At 36.9% G+C, this 17218-nt stretch overlaps 1 protein-coding gene across 3 annotated transcripts in view; it reads right to left on the bottom strand.

The window, feature by feature from the left end:
• Nucleotides 1-17218, bottom strand: part of TAOK1 (TAO kinase 1) — an 88869-nt gene that overhangs the window by 32676 nt on the left and 38975 nt on the right. For 2 of the 3 annotated variants that reach the window (XM_008056608.2, XM_021711601.1), the window contains exons 8-12: nucleotides 12795-12888; nucleotides 10288-10369; nucleotides 7092-7259; nucleotides 5633-5836; nucleotides 2156-2290 (exon numbers count right to left, since the gene is read on the bottom strand). In XM_008056608.2, the coding sequence (XP_008054799.1) occupies nucleotides 2156-2290; nucleotides 5633-5836; nucleotides 7092-7259; nucleotides 10288-10369; nucleotides 12795-12888 (683 nt within the window). The remainder of the gene's footprint in view (nucleotides 1-2155; nucleotides 2291-5632; nucleotides 5837-7091; nucleotides 7260-10287; nucleotides 10370-12794; nucleotides 12889-17218) is intronic. The other variant, XM_021711599.1, reaches the window with a different exon arrangement.

Raw genomic sequence — 17218 nt, 5'->3', positions numbered from 1 at the left:
TTTTGAGTTGGAGTTTCACTCCATCACCCAGGCTGGAGTGCAGTGGCATACTCACGGCCACCCCAGCGTCAACCTGCTGGGCTCTGGCGATTCTTCTGCCTCAGCCTTACAAGTAGGCAGAACTACGGGTGCGCGCTACAACGTCTGGCTTATTTTTGATTTATTGTAGAGACGAGGGCTCGCCAAGTTGCCCGGGCTGGCTCAAACCCGTGGGCTCCTGCAATGCCCTCGCCTCGGCCTCCCAAAGTGCTAAGATTACAGGCTGAGCCACTAAGTCCAGCCCATTTCATTACTTTTAAAGGCTGAATAATATTCCACTGTAAGTATAGACCACATTTTACTTATCCATTCATTCAATGGTGGACACATAGGCTGCTTCCAAGGTTTAGCTATTGTGAATAATGCTACTTTTAACAAGGGTATACACATATCTCTTTGAGAACTCTGCTTTCAATTCTTTTGGGTATATACCCAGAAATGGAATTCCTGAATTCACATGGTATATTCTATTTTCTATTTTTGTAGGAACTGCCATAATGTGTTCCATAGCAGCTATACCGTTTTTCATTCCCACCAACAATGCAGCACAAAGATTCTAATTTCTTTAATTTCCTCGCCAACACTTATTTCCAGCTTTTTGATAGCAATCAATATAGTATAATAACTATTTACTTAGCCTTTACATTGTTATTAAGCATTATAAGTAATTTAGGGATGATCTAAAGTATATGGGAGAATTTTGTTGTTGCTGTTGTTGTTTTGAGTTGGAGTCTCACTCTGTCACCCAGGCTGGAGTAAAGTGGCACGCTCATGGCCACCACAGCCTCAACAGGCTGGGCTCAGGTGATCCTTCCACCTCAGCCTTCCGAGTAGCTGGATCTACAGGTGCATGCCACCATGCCCAGCTAATTTTTTGATTTATTGTAGAGACGAGGTCCCGTCAAGTTGCTCAGGCTGGTCTCAAACTCCTGGGCTCAAGCAACCCCTTGCCTCTGCCTCCCAAAGTGCTGGGATTACAGGTGTGAGTCACTGCACCCAGCTAATGTGCATATGTTATATGCAAATATTGTGCCATTTTGTATAAGGGACTTGAGCATCTATGAATTTGGGGATCTATGGGTTGTGGGGAGGTCCTGGAACCAAGTCCCCACAGATCCCGAGGGAAGACTGTATCTAGTGTTAGGTGACAGTTAATGCAAGTATGTACAATTGTAAAGACTCTTTGCCTTCAAATGAAATACCAAAGATCTATGCATTTTATTGTATGAAAAAAATTCAGGGAAGAAGGAGGTAGATTGAGTTATAGTACATAGTGCTTATATTGAATAACACAGCTATAGTTATTTGTATAAAAATCTACATATGCTTTGAATATTTTATGTGAAATCAATGGAATTACTAGATGTAAGGATATTTATCTTTTCCAGGTTTTTGATTCAATATACCATAGCTTAAAAGTGCTCTTAATTAGTTTGTAGAAGCCAAAATCTTGAGCTACAACATTTGCTTAGGAAACATTTAATATATGCCAAGTCACCAAGAGGTTTTCCTGTGCTGACCTCTCTCTATATATTTATCAAAATAGTCATGAAAAATTCAGCAATCTTTGTCACTTGCTCTGTTCAACAAAATGTTATTTATACGTTGCAGAAGAGTAGGAAAAACCTGATTTATGGTACCTGGAAAATCAGAATGACATTTGGAGCACACAAAATTGTATTACCTGCCATTTCCAAATATTCCTCTTTCTGATTAGCCTCACACAATATATTTCCATATTGTCAAGTCTTACATGGAAATACTTCTCTCCCCTGTGCCTAAAACCTACCAATTATAAACCCTCATAGATATTCCCGTTACACTTCTAATCAAAAGTTATCTGAATTCCTGTTTAGTACTTCACAGCTATCTTAAGCATTTAACATATGCTAACATATTAGTTATTTGTGTACATATCTTGAAAACATTATTAGTTTAATACTTCTCAGAGTGCTTTGCATATCTTTCTCATAATAGGCACTTAAATGTTGGATGACTTAAATATTTGCAAAATAAAACCCAAACACAAAAAAATAAGATACAGTTATACTTCATTTTATAGTGCCAAGGTCCTACATGAAAAATATCTTCCTCTCTAATTTGAGGAAGTACATACCAGTGATGCTGTTCGTATAGTAGCAAAGTGTTCTCGATTACGATAGTGTGATTTGTGACGAGACACTTGGGGTGGAGATTGTGGATCTGATGCTCTTGTTCTAGGATCTCCCTCTTCTCTATAATTTTCTTCCTCCTATGGAAAAAAAGAGACAATATCATATAAGGTGAACAAATAGAGTTTGTGTGAACCTTCAAGAGAATTAAAGAAAACTTGATCAATAAATCTCAAAGACACATAATGTTAAAAAGCAAGACCAGAGCTGGGTTTGGTGGCTCAGCCTGTAATCCTGCGCCTTTGGGAGGCTGAGGTGAGTAGATTGCCTGAGCCCGCAGGTTCGAGACCCGCCTGGGCAACTTGGCGAGACCTCATCTCTACAATAAATCAAAAAATGAGCTGGGCGTGGTAGCGCGCGCCTGTAGTTCCAGCTACTTGGAAGGCTGAGGCGGAAGGATCACCGGAGCCCAGCATGTCGAGGCTGCGGTGGCTGGGAGCGGCCACTGCACTCCAGTCTGGGTGACAGAGTGAGACTCCAACTCAAAAAAAAAAAAGCAAGACCAAAAATAGGAATGCTAAATTTTATTTTTAACATAATTATTATTAGGAGAAATTATTTCCACAATGTATAAAATAATATACAAGTTCAGGATAAGGAAAAGCACATAGCTAGATTTATATCCTACCCATTATATGCAAACTCGAAAGCTGAAAAGCAATGATGATGAAACACGCAGCCAGTATTTTAAATATGAATGACAAAAAATTTCTAAAAGGCTTTTGAGTTTTAGAAGCAATATACGTAAAACTATGTTTATAATACTTCTGCCATCTGGCCAAATAAAAGATCAAAAGATAGCTGTAAAACAAGAAGTGATATCTTCCCTTGAATTCAGCTCATTAAATGTAGAGGAAATCAGTTGTAGCAACCAACTAATTGTAAGAATAATCTTTTTTCATGATTTATTCCACTGACTGAGATATTTAAAAATTAAATAGGATTTTGCCCTGAATTAAATTACTACTTAGCCAAATCATTCCTAATAACTTATGTGTGTGGTGAAATATATATATATAACAAAATATATATATTTTGTTATATATATATATAACAAAAATGTTTGCCATTTTAATCATTTTAAGTGGCATTAATTACAGTCTCAATGTTATGTAACCATCACCACTACATCCAAAAGTTTTTCATTACTCTAAATAGAAACTCAGCATCCATTAGCAAAAATTCCCTATTTTGTCCTCTAACCAATCTCTGGTAACCTCTAACCTACTTTGTTTCTATGAATTTGCCTATTTTAGCTATTTCATATATGTTAAATTATATACATAATATTTGTCCTTTTGTGTCATTTAGTATGCTTTTGATATTCATCCATATTGTAGCATGTTCCTTTTGCAACTTCATTCCTTTTTAGAGCTGAATAATATTCCTTTGGATGTATATAACACATTTGTTTATACATTCATCTACTGATGGACATTTGGGTTGTTTCCACCTTTTAGCTATTGTGCCTACGAACTTTTAGATAATACTGCAAGCTGTTAAGTTAAAAATAAAGCATTCCTATTAACAGTTAAAATGAGTTACTTGAGCCGGGCTCAGTGGCTCAGCCTGTAATCCCGCGCCTTTGGGAGGCTGAGGTGAGTGGATTGCCTGAGCCCGCGGGTTCGAGACCCGCCTGGGCAGCGAGACCTCATCTCTACAATAAATCAAAAAATCAGCCGGGCATGGTAGCGCATGCCTGTAATTCCAGCTACTCGGAAGGCTGAGGCCAAAGGATCACCGGAGCCCAGCAGGACGAGGCTGCAGTGGCCGGAAGCGGCCACTGCACTCCAGTCTGGGGGACCAAGTAAGACTCCAACTCAAAAAAAAAAAGAAATGAGTTACCTGAATTTCCAATATTTTTTAGAAAATTTAAAATGTTGTAATACTAAAAAAACTCAAAGAATAATGTAGCAAACACACATACCTCAGCCCAGAATTTATAATTTCTCACAATTATACCTATTTTTTTTTTTTCAGTTGGAGTCTCACTCTGTCACCCCGACTAGAGTACAGTGGCACACTTGCAGCCACCATAGCCTCGACCTGCTGGGCTCTGACGATCCTTCTGCCTCAGCCTTCCAAGTAGCTGGAATTACAGGCTTGTGCTATCATGCCCGGCTGATTTTTTTTTTTTATTGTAGAGATGAGATCTCGCCAAGTTGCCCAGATGGGTCTTGAACCCACGGGCTCAGGCAATCCACTGACCTCAGCCTCCCAAAGTGCTGGGATTACAGGCTGAGCCACCAAGCCCGGTCACCTAGTTTTATTTTTAAGATATAAACATTATGGATAACACATGAGTAACATTTTTTTTTTTTTTGAGTCTGGGTCTCACTCTGTCACCCAGGCTGGAGTGATCACAGTTCACCACAGCTCAACCTCCTGGACTCAGGCAATCGTCCCATCTCAGTCTCCCAAGAAACTTGGACTATATAGGTACATGTCACCATGCCTGCCTAATTTTTTAAAAGTTTGCTGTAGAGATGAGGTCTTGTCACCCAGACTAGAGTGCAGCGACATACTCATAGCCACCACAGCCTCAACCTGCTGGGCTCAGGCGATCCTTCCACCTCAGTCTCTTGAGTAGCTGGGACTATAGGAGTATGCCACCATGCCTGGCTAATTTTTTTTATTTATTGTAGAGACAAGGTCTTGCCAATTGCCCAGGCTGGTCTCAAACCCCTGGGCTCAGGCAGTTCTCTCATCTTGGCCTCCCAAAGTGCTGGGATCACAGACATGAGCCACCATGCTCAGCCAAAAAGTCACTTTTGATCATCACCCATCCCAACCCTTTCTCTTACTCCGGAAAGGCAACCATTACCATGAATTTCATGTGAATCTGTCCTATTTTTTTTTTTGAGTTGGAGTCTCACTCTGTCACCCAGGATGGAGTGCTGTGGCACACTCATGGTCACCCCAGCATCAACCTGCTGGGCTCTGGTGAGCCTTCCGCCTTAGCCTTCCAAGTAGCCAGAACTACAGGTACGTGCTATATCACACCCACCTAATTTTTTATTCATTGTAGAGACGAGGTACTGCCAAGTTGCCCAAGCTGTTCTTGAACCCACAGGCTCAGGCAATCCACTTGCTTCGGCATCCCAAAGTGCTGGGATTATAGGATGAGCCACCGAACCCGGCCTGAAGCTGTCTTATTTTTAAATTTTATTTTCTGTATAAGTAATATCGTATAATATGCAGTATTTCTGTTTCTCTAAGATTTTAAAACAGTTTGGTTTTTTTTGTATTCTCAAAACATTCGTTTTCCAAATGGTGATAACAGATTAGGAATTAACAAAACTAATGTTTTTTTAAAAAGGTCCAAACTTCTGAAACTTCAAAGAAAAATCTTCTCTTAAATTAATCAGATGAAGACAATTATTTATCAAAGTTGAAGTTTTCACTGAAATCCAAATACTCACAGGTTTTAAATGGATAACAGAACTGTTAGACATCACTGTGTGGTCTCCCTCCATCATGTCTAGCTCACTCTTATCATCTGAGGCATCTGGAAGACTGTTAACACTACTGCTTTGGCTGCTGGCACTGATGGACATACTGGGAATGGACTGATTACTTCCAACACTATTCACTGTTCCTGTTCTGCCAACACCATGATCTTGTTCCTAAGGGAAAAGAGCATAAGAACATTAGGTTCAAATATATGTATCTCATCTGAATTTTTTTTTTATTTCAGTTTGTCTCACTCTCTCACCCAGGATAAAGTGCACTGGCATGCAAAGGTTCACTACAGCCTCGACCTCCTGGGCTCAGGCAATCAATCCTTCCACCTCAGCCTTCTGAGTCCCTGGGACTATAGGCATGTGCCACGATGCCCAGCTAATTTTTTAAAAATTACTTTTTGTAGAGAGAAGGTCTTGTTATGTTGCCTACACTGGTCTCAAACTCCCAGGTTCAAGCAATCCTCTTTTCTTTGCCTCCAGAGTGCTGGGATTACAGGTGGGAGCCACTCTGGCCGGCTCTGAATTCTTGATTATAAGCATCTAGCACACCACTTGGCACACAATCATTAGAAAGTTAAAAGTCTGTTGTGAGAAATATCCTTTATTTGCCAAGACTGTTGTGAGAAATATCCTTTATTTGCCAAGACTGGAAGCTTACCGTTAGTTTATAGAAAAACAAACAAAAATAAACAACAAGTAAATAATCCAAAACCAGGTAATTGTCTTTTTACAAAGTTAGTTGATCAGTTTTAGGTGATTTTCAAAGCATATTTTCTCTAAATTGCTTTCTGAAAACCACTTCTATATCTCATGGGGTTCATTTCTGTCCATTTCTAAAAAAGTATCATAGTTAATACAAACTCTTTCTCTTAAAAAAAAATACTGTGAAATCCCTTTTAGTTGTTATTCTTTATTAAAGTCTTTTATAAGTAGACTCTTCTTTAAAAATTTGTAAAATGAGTATTCAGAAATAAAGTTTCCTTGGTGACAAGGCAAAATGCTTGGATGGCTTTCTAAGGACTTCTGAGTGAGTACAGTCAACTTTCAGAGTCTGCAATTTCAAGAACTCTTAAAAGCATGTCCCAAAGAAGTGGACAACCTGTCAAAAAAGGGATCTGTGGCTAAAAAAAAAAAAACAACCTGAGGGGGACTAGATTAAATAAAGTTGAACAGGTTTCTTTAGTAAAAAGTTTTCTCAGAACCTTCACTATGTCAATGTGCACCATAAAGACTCAGGGCAAACAATCTAACATAATGAAAGAGCTTTCTTCCTACCTGGGATTTTATAGACCAGTGTTAAGAAAACACAACCTGGAAACCACTGATATAAAAGGTAAATTCTTGACAGGGCAAGTTGCATAAGAAAAAAAAAATCAGTAAAGGGAACTCAATATTTGAGTCATTTCTTGGGTATTACCTCTTCTTCTTCCTGTGCTTCCACTGCTGGTCCATTATGTGCCTCCTGGAAAAGGAGTTTCTTCATCTTTCGATACTGCAGATTGTCCAGCTCTCTTACTGCATCTTTTGTCCTTTGAATGAGATCTATTAACACTGTTTCCGGGCGCTCCCGAAGAACAAACATGTGCTAGATAGGGAAGAAGGTAAAAGTCAGGTAGAAACTTGTTTTTTCAATTAGTGCCAGTGTACCCCCTTTCTCAGACTCTAGAGCTTATGAAAGATAAAGCATATAATTTATAGCTATCTATGAAACTTCTCACTTCCTATATTTACCAATCATACACACACACACACACACACACACACACACACACACACTCTATGCATACACAACTATTCTTATACTTTATAAAAACTTAGAACATAATATTTTTGGTAGCCAACTAAAAATGGAGAGTTGAAATAATTAAAAGGTCTAAAAACTAAGAATTCTCAATAAATGTTTACATGTTTTAAGAACTGATGCTTTAATGCAAAAGGCATGTTTGGTTCTGGGTTATATTAGATTTCAACAGGAATGTATTTACTGGAGGTAAATAAGAAACTCAGGTATTATGGGTTCCTTTACATACATGAACAATATTCTTCATAAAATACTAACAGTGAATTAAAGCCATTATATTATTTCTGATTTTTATCACTAGCACTTAATAAAGTTTAATCGTTATCAAATACCGAAATGTAGAAAGAACAATTCCACCATTAGGATTATCAATGTTACTTTTGATATACTTCTTTTCAGAAATTTTCTATGCATAGAAATTTGTTTTGTAGATACATAATTAGCACATAAATTCCAGAAAGACATATTCAGCACTTCCTTGAGTTCTGTGAGATGTCCTTGAAATCTTAGAATACTTTTACCTTGTTAGTTCAAATTTATTTCTTCCCTATGCAAAGAGTTGCAACTATCTATACAATATTTTATTCTACTCTCACTGTTATAAAGTATTTTTATTTCATATTCTTAAACATAATATCTACAGAATATTTCATCAGATGTCTGTGTCAAAATTATTTAACCATTACTCAAATTTGATTCTGACATGAATAGCTTCACACATTAAAAAACACTTTTTGGCCAGGCTCGGTGGCTCAGCTTGTAATCTCAGCACTTTGGGAGGACAAGGTGAGTGGATTGCCTAAGCCCGCAGGTTCGAGACCAGCCCAGGCAACTTGGCAAGACCTCGTCTCTAGAATAAATCAAAAAATTAGCCAGGCATGGTAGTGCATGCCTGTAGTTCTGGCTACTTGGAAGGCTGAGACAGAAGGATCACCGGAGCCCAGCGGGCAGACACTGGGGTGGCCATGAGTGTGCCACTGCATTCCAGTCTGGGCAATGGAGTGAGACTCCAATTTTTTAAAAGAATTATTTTTTGCTTTAATTTTTTTTCTTTATGATGGGCAGTGGTAGAAATGAGTTAGGCCAAAAGATAAGAAGTTCTTGATAGCTAGTTCCTATCATTTCAAATAGGGCACTGACATTCCACACTATGGACCAGGCAAACAAATACTACATTCAGACTTGGGATCTAATCACTAAATACCTGACTCTAGCGGGCCACGTTATTACTGTAAGTCAGAAAGCCTTCTTTCGCCTATGTTAGGCAAGTGTAAGAAGCCAGTCACATTCTTCCTTTTCCCTTAGCTTGGTGTGTCCCATTGTTTACAATATTAAGTCTCCTTATCCAAATTAAAAAAAAATTCATATTTCTAAGTTTCATAGTTTTTTACATATAAATCTTGGTTATTTTTTACTAACACAGTTTCTAGCTATAGTAAAGCTTTTGTTACTATCATGAGTGCCTATTTATTCAGGCTTTCATTTCTGAAATGATAAGCAAGCTTACCGCTTCCCTCAAGCATTACTGAAACTTTATATTGCTTTTCTATATACTGTGGCTGCAAATAATACTATTAAATATATATGATCCTTTCAATTTCTTTCTTTTTTCTTCCTTTTTTTTGAGTTGGAGTCTCACTCTGTCACCCAGGCTGGAGGGCAGTGGCACACTCAAGGCCACCACAGTTTCCACCTGCTGGGCTCAGGTGATCCTTCAGCCTCAGACTTCCAAATAGCTGGAACTACAGGTGCGCGCTCCCACGCCCAGCTTATTTTTTCATTTATTGTAGAGACGAGGTCTCACCAAGTTGCCACGGCTGTTCTCAAATCCCTGACCTTAGGCAATCCCCTCGTCTCAGCCTCCCAAAATACTGGGATTACAGGCTTGAGCCACTGCGCCCAGCTATCCTTTCAATTTCTTAAAGCTTTAATTTAATTGGCATGTGCCAATGAAAATAAATTGAACTTCGAAATTCCAAAACATTAATGTAAATATAGTCTCCTTAAATCTTACAGTGAAAGATAAAAGATTCTTTAGAGTCCCAAAGAGATAGTCAAATTCTACTTATTATTGACTAAACTAGATGTTTTTAAAAATATACCAAATTCAACAATACCATTACTGCTATTAATAAGATGGCCAACCCTCAAATGATATTAGGCAATAGCAAGTTTTACACATATGACCTTACTTAACGCGCATGAAAGTCCCATGCAAAAAAAAAAAATAAGAAATTAGGCAACCAAGCATGTTGAACACTGAATAGAACTTACATGATTTTAAAAATATTTTCACTGCTAAGTTAGAAAAATACACTTTTAAAAAAGGAAATAAAAGTCTTATATCCATTTTAAGTTTCTTTTCTCCCACACATTATGTAAGTATATCATGTCATTTCTCTTTATTTCATGTTATGTTAATATTAGACAGATAAATATATAAAAATAAAATCCAAAGTTAATCTATGTTTTACCAACTTTTAAATAAGACATAGTCCCACATGCATTAAAATTTGGACTTTTAACTCATGAATATAATTCATAAATTCATATATGTATCCACTTGGTAATATTCTGAGTATTTAACTATATATTCTATTTAAACATGGTAGAACAGCTATTCAACTGTGAGAAAAATTTAAAAACTTAGTACCTAAGAAAAGTTCTCAGAGAAAACAGTATACAAAACTAGTATTTTAGTAAAAACTAGTAGAGCATACTTTAATCTTGATTCAGAATTAAAGAATAATGAAACATATTTTTAAAATCACTTATTGGATTAAAAACAGATTTAGAGTATAACACAACTGACCTTTAAAAGTTCCTCTGATGTAGGACGATCTTGAGGGATTTTCTGGAGGCAAGAATCTACAAAGTTGCGAAAATAATCAGACCTATTGTAAAGGAAAGTATCAAGTGAACATATTGCTATTTCCTTTAAAGACACATCCACAAATCAAGGTATATGCCTATTGGTGGGAGAGGGGAATAAAAGGCAATGATAAAAAAAATGTAGAGACTACATACTTTCATACAAGTCTATGAAAACCTATTGAAAGCAATCAATGAATCTTTACCATTTTCCAAAGATAAACTTGCACAGAGTATTTGAAAGTCTTGCTCCCACAAAATGAGAGAAGCCTATCTACTTGTTATTTATTTATTTATAGTTCAAATTCAAGATAACATTCCTGTCCCTTTTTTTTTTTTTTTCTTTTCCTTTTCTCTAAGACACCTCTTTCTTATTTGTCCCTTGGATCATCTCCTATATAGCATGTTTCAGAACATCACTCTATCTGCTCTGGACAGAGCATTTTTATACCTGAGTATTTGGTGCCCTGGACAAATGGATAAGATTTCCATTAACCTAGTAAACCAATTAAGATATTTTTTAAAACATTAGAAATTTGTAACATATTATTATATAGTGCTAGACAAGAGTTCAGTGAGTAAGTAAGGCAGTAAATAATAATTACTCCATTCAATGTTTGTCTCCAATTTCCTTGTAGGCAAAAATACTTTTATAAATCCCCAAAGTCTTTTTTTTTTTTTTAGATTAGAAAGTATAGTTTATTTAGAAAGTAAATTAGACTGAGAGAGAGAGAAAGAGGAGTTTCACCTCCCCAAGGTAGGGGAGGAGGCCAAAGTCAGGAAACATGGCAACAGCCATAGCTCAAAGAGCACGTGGCCACACCAGAGTATAGCAAGGCAATGGCAGCGATGATCTGGCATTCCCCCAAAGTCTTAAACACAGTGTAAAGATAGTCTGTGTTTGATATAGTTATTATTTACATGCACCATGCCATGTTCTGATTGTTTGTGTCCTCTCCAAAACCCATGTTGAAATGTAATCCTTAATGCAACACTGCTAGGAGGTGGGCCTGGTGGATAGCATTTTTAGGTCATGAAGGCTCTGCCCTCATGGATGGATTTAATGCCACTATAAAAAGGGCATGTGGGAGTGGGTTTGTTTTCTCCTGTTCTTCTGCCATCTGAACACAATGCTTCTTTCCTCCAAAGGATGCAGAGTTCTAGGTACCATCTTGGAAGCACAGGCCCTAACATGACAGAGCCTTGATCTTAGACTCCCAGCCTGTAAAACTATGAGAAATAAAATCTCTGTTCTTTACAAATTACCCATCTCAGGTATTCTGTTTACAGTAGCATAAAACAAACAAAAAATATACCATAATACTAAATTCTGTGCCAAAAGATTATTTCTATATATATCTATATATGTAGCAAAGACTTATGAATGTGCCTTAATTATGTAATCTTTAAATAATTAAGTACCCCAATTTATACATCTATAAAATTTAAAATATTTATTATATATCTGAATATTCCCTAAAATTTTTCAAATGCTAGGTACACTTCAGGAATTGGTTTTCTACTACAATTTTCCACCACTGATAAAAATCCTAATTTTCTAAAATTGTCCACCTGTTCTCCATAAACATCTTTTTTTTTTAGTTGGAATCTCACTCTGGCACCCAGGCTGGAGTGCAGTGGCAAGCTCATGGCCACCCCAGCATCGACCTGCTGGGCTCAGGTGATCCATCTGCCACAGCCTTCCAAATAGCTGGACTACAGGCGTGCGCTACCATGCCCAGCTAATTTTTTTATTTATTGTAGAGATGAGGTCTCACCAAGTTGCCCAGGCTGGTCTGTAACCTGTGAACTCAGGCAATCCTCTACCTGGGCCTCCCAAAGTGCTGGGATTACAGGCTTGAGCCACTGTGCCCGGCCTTCCATAAACATCTTTACATGAACTTAATTTTATCAAATCAGGTAGGTACTAGAAAGAATATCAGAGACATCTGAATAACAAATATAATTAGAATAATCCCAAAATTTTTAATTACCTGCTAATTTTGATAATGTCAAATCATTCCACCTATATTTTTATACTGTATAAATTATAAGCCACTCCTCAATCAAATATCACTACAGGTTGTAACAAACTGTGTATTTTAGTACTAAAATATTAACGCCTAAAAATGCCATTTATTATATAATTAGGATTATATGTATTCCTAAATTTAAAGGAAAAGTAAAATATAAATTTTTGTAAAAATGAATACTCTGTGCACCCAGGAGACATCATCTATCCTTTTTTCTGAACTGAATTACATATATGCTATAAGATGGAAACATGATAAATGACAAATATAATACTAAAAAGGATAAAATAAACCTATTTTAATATCTCCTCAGGTAATATATTTTACCTAATTGAAATTACATCACTATGATAACACTATGAAAAAGCATTTCATTTATATAATGTTGAGCAATACATCTCTTAGCAATACTCACCATTCATTAGACTGTAGTGTAGGGGATTCATTTTGGGCTATGTGATATAAGGCACTCATTGCATTCATATTAAATAAAGGAGGCTTCCTTTCAGCTGTAAAAGAAAAGAAACTTTCCTGTTTAAATATATGCCTGGGGTACTCAGGTATGAGTTAAGTTGTTTAAAAATGTTTTTATTTGAAATGATATTAAACCTACCAAAGAAATTGCAAGTAGAGTTCAATAACTTTTCAAGTGAATGAACTGAAAATAAATTGCCAACCTGATACCCTACCATCCCTAAATACTTGAGTGTATATTTCCTATAAACAATATTTTCCTAAAGAATCAAAATACAACCATTAAATCAGGCCATGCAATACTGATACATGACAATCGTCAAAATCCCAAACCCCATTTAAGTTTCATTCAAATGTCCCCAAAATATCCTATGTGTCAAAAGTGAGTTTTGATCATTGGCATCTTTCAAGGAGTTTTTCATTTTATCCAAGATGTCAAACTCTTTTTTTTTTTTTGAGTCAGTCTCACTTCGTTGCTCAGGCTGGAGGGCAGTGAGTGGCATGATCAAGGCTTATCACAGCCTTAGCCTCCTGGGCTCAGGTGACCTTCTGTCTCAGCCTACCGAGTAGCTGGGACTCCAAGTGCAAAACACTACACCTAGTTAATTTTTTCAATTTTGTAAGGATGGGGTCTTGCTATGTTGCTAGGCAGGTCTCAAACTACTGGCTGGGATTACAGTCAAGAGCTACCACAGTCAGCCCAAGTTGTCAAACTTACTGACATAAAATTATTCATATTTCCCAATTGTCCTTTAAATCTCCATCAAATGTACAGCGATTGTCACCTCTTATTCTTCATACTGGAAATTTATCTTCTATCTCTTTTTTTCCTGATCAGTCTAGCTACAGAAAATGTATTAATTTTATTGATCTTCTTGAAGTACTAGTTTTTGGTTTCACTGACTTTCTCTATTATTTTTCAGTTTTTTATTCAACTGATTTCTGCTTTGATCCTTATTATTCCCTTTCTTCTGCTTATTTTGGGTTCAACTTGTTCCTTTTTTTAGTTTCCTCAGGTAAAAGGTAAAGTCATAACTTTGACTATTTTGATATACAGTTGTCTTGTTCTGTCTGTAGGTTCTACATCCATAGATTAAATCAACCAATTGAGATACTTCAACCACATATTGAAAATATTTGGGGAGAAGTTAAAAATATGACAATGCAACAATAAAAAATAGTACACAATTTAACCTCTTACACAGCATTTACACTGTATTAAGTATAAGTAATCTAGAGACTATTTAAATTATATGGGAGGACATCTGTAGGTTAGATACAAAAATTACATCAACTTTATATAAGGGGTCCTAGAACCAATCCCCTGCAATAAGTGAGATACAGGACTCTTGAATGTCCTTCAGTTCGAGTTTTTCTGATATTTCCTATTATCAGATTTGGGCTAAACACCTCCGGGCAGGAATATCACAGAAGTAACATTTGTATTTTGTATCCTATAAGGTGGTACATGATTTTTTTGAATGGTTCTGTTACTGATAGTATTCACTTTGGTTACTTGATTAATGCCTGTGTCTGCGAGGTTTCTCCATGGTAAAGTTTCCCTTTTCTCCTTGGTAATTAATAAGCATTTTGTAAGAATACTTTGAGGCTGGACGTAGTAGCTCATGCCTGTAATCCCAGCACTTTGGAATTAAGCTTAGGAATTCGAGACCAGCCTAGGCAACACAGCAAGACCTCACCTCTACAAAAAAAATGTTTTAATTAGCCAGGTATAGCGGCACGTGCCTGTTGTTCCAGGGACTCAGAAGACTGAGGTGGAAGATTGCCTGAGCCTAGAAGGTCAAGGCTGCAGTTAGCCATGATTGTACCACTGTACTCCAGCCTGGGCAACAGACTGAGACCCTAACCCAAAAAAAGAGAAGGGAGAAGGTACTTTGAATCTATATAGGTATCCTGTTTCTCATAATACTTTTCTTTATTCTTTTAATCTTGCAGATTTCTACTTCATTTAATGTTACAATCTATCATTTATTTTGATGTTCAAATGGTCTCATATTTGAGTAGCAGAAACCTTGTTAAGCTGGCTTCTGTATCTTTTTTTTTTTTTGAGTTGGAGTCTCACTCTGTCGCCCAGACTGGAGTGCAGTGGCATGCTCAAGGCCACCACAGCCTCGATCTGCTGGGCTCTGGTGATCCTTCTGCCTAAGCCTTCCAAATAGCTGGAGCTACAGGCACGTGCTACCACGCCTGGCTAATTTTTGATTTATTGTAGAGACGAGGTCTCGCCAAGTTGTCTGAGCAGGTCTTGAACCCGCAGGCTCAGGCAATCCACTTGCCTCGGCCTCCCAAAGTGCTGGGATTATAGGCTAAGCCACCGAGTCCGGCCTTCTGTATCTTTTAAACATGGTCTCATTATTTTTTGGTTACTTCCTTGCTTTCTGATATGCTAATATGTCCTAGGCTCATCTTGAACTTTCCCTATCCCAGACCCAAAGGACCAGTCATTTCTCCAGGGAGCCATGGTATTAGGTATGCTCACTGGTACTGAGGTGTCACTGTTCCCAGACCCTTTCAATGAATGGGGTTAGGGAATACATACATGTACATGATATATTTATATACATTAAACATCTATATTTATTAAGGTTGGGTGGGCGCCATCATTATAGCTCATGCCTATAATCCCAACACTTTGGGAGGCTGAGGCAGGAGGATTACTTGAGCCCTGGAATTTGAGACCAGCCTAGGCAACATAGTGAGACCTTGTATCTACAAAAATTTTTAAAAATAAGCTAGGTGTGGTGGCGCATGCCTATAGTTCCAGCTATTCCGGATCACCTGAGCCTGGGAGGTTGAGGCTGCAGTGACCGTGATCATACCACTGCACTCTAGCCTGGGTGACAGAGTGAAACCCTGACTCAAAAAAAAGAAAAAACCTATTTCTATTGTTCACAACAATATCTCAAGTTCAAACTGACTATCATGTTTATTCTAGCTTTCTCTTTCCCCATATCTGTGAAGCCCTTCTTTGACAATGAGAAATTCTACCCTCATTATCTTAATACATTATCTTGATAAAGTCCTCCTGTATGTATCCTACCTCCCATCTTTGCAATCATCCTCTCTCCCCTGAGCAACTGCCCTCCTTTCCCTGTTCAAATTCTGAATCCCCATTCCATTTCACCCTAAAAAGTGTGAATGCCCTCTGTCATTCAGTTTTCCAAATGGTGTACCATCAATACAACAAACCAGAACATGCTTTTTCAGTGTTGTTACTTACTATAAATTTTTTAAATTTCTCAATCATATCAAAGTATACTAACCTTAGCTAAAAAGCACAGAAGAGATTCACCAAATTTACATTACCTTTAACTATTTCAAAGTAGAAATGCATATTATAATAGATATATGTCCCAAGACTGAATCTAATTTGTATTAAAATCATGCCTCTAAGACCTGTGATATCTAACAGGGTAACCACTAGTCACATATGACTATTTAAATGCAAACGTATTAAAATGAAACAAAAACTATTTCAGTTCCTCAGTTACAGTAGTCACATTTCAGGTGCGGAAAATTTACTCAGCTAGAAAAGGGCAACATGTTAGCAACCATAAAGAAAATTGAAAGAAAAAAGTACAGAACATTTCCTTCATTACAGAAAGTTGTATTGTCCTGTGCTATTTTAGATCTTTTCTCTAGAACCATAATCAGGCTTAAGGTACAGTTTCTAACTTAGCACCACTTCATAATTCAAAACATTTGTAAGTAAAACTTTTTAAAGTTATTATGAAAGACAATTTATAAAAACTGAAGACAAATCAAATGTATGCCTAAAACTCAGAAATTCTTTCAAATGCTTCACCCATGTAAAATTATCTACAGGTAGTCACATCTCCTAAAGTTGCTTTACTGTAAGTATAAAAACTTCCATTGTGAAGGAACTCTATTTCATGAACTAGAATAAAAAAGTAAATAGCCTAGAAAAATAAAAAGCTATTTCACAGAAACTACTGAGCTTAGATATATTTTGTTCTAAGCAGTACAATTAGTAAACAAATACTTTCTAATGAATACATCTTAAAATATATAAATGAAATATAACAGGACCATTAATGCAATTTCACTATTACCAAGGGGCACATGCGTCAGTCAGCATACATATACAAAAGCACTCCATGGGCAAAGAGTACATTAATCAGCTTCTCTACATTAATATCCAGGCATCTTAGAAAGCTAATTACAATCTACAGGTAGGAAGAATTATGGATAAAAGATTAGAGATTAGAGTTTAACACACTAAAGGTACTTTCAAATAGAAGAAATCTTTTTTCAAACTTCAAATTAAGACCAAGAGACGTCAAGAGAATAATATTATGGTAATATGAAAATCTGTTGATGCTG

Source organism: Carlito syrichta, unplaced genomic scaffold (assembly GCF_000164805.1).
Source record: "Carlito syrichta isolate Samal-C Ts95f unplaced genomic scaffold, Tarsius_syrichta-2.0.1 Scaffold84695, whole genome shotgun sequence".
Taxonomy (NCBI): Eukaryota; Metazoa; Chordata; class Mammalia; order Primates; family Tarsiidae; genus Carlito; species Carlito syrichta.
The sequence above is the reverse complement of the archived record's forward strand: the minus strand, read 5'-3'. Positions and strand labels throughout refer to the sequence as shown.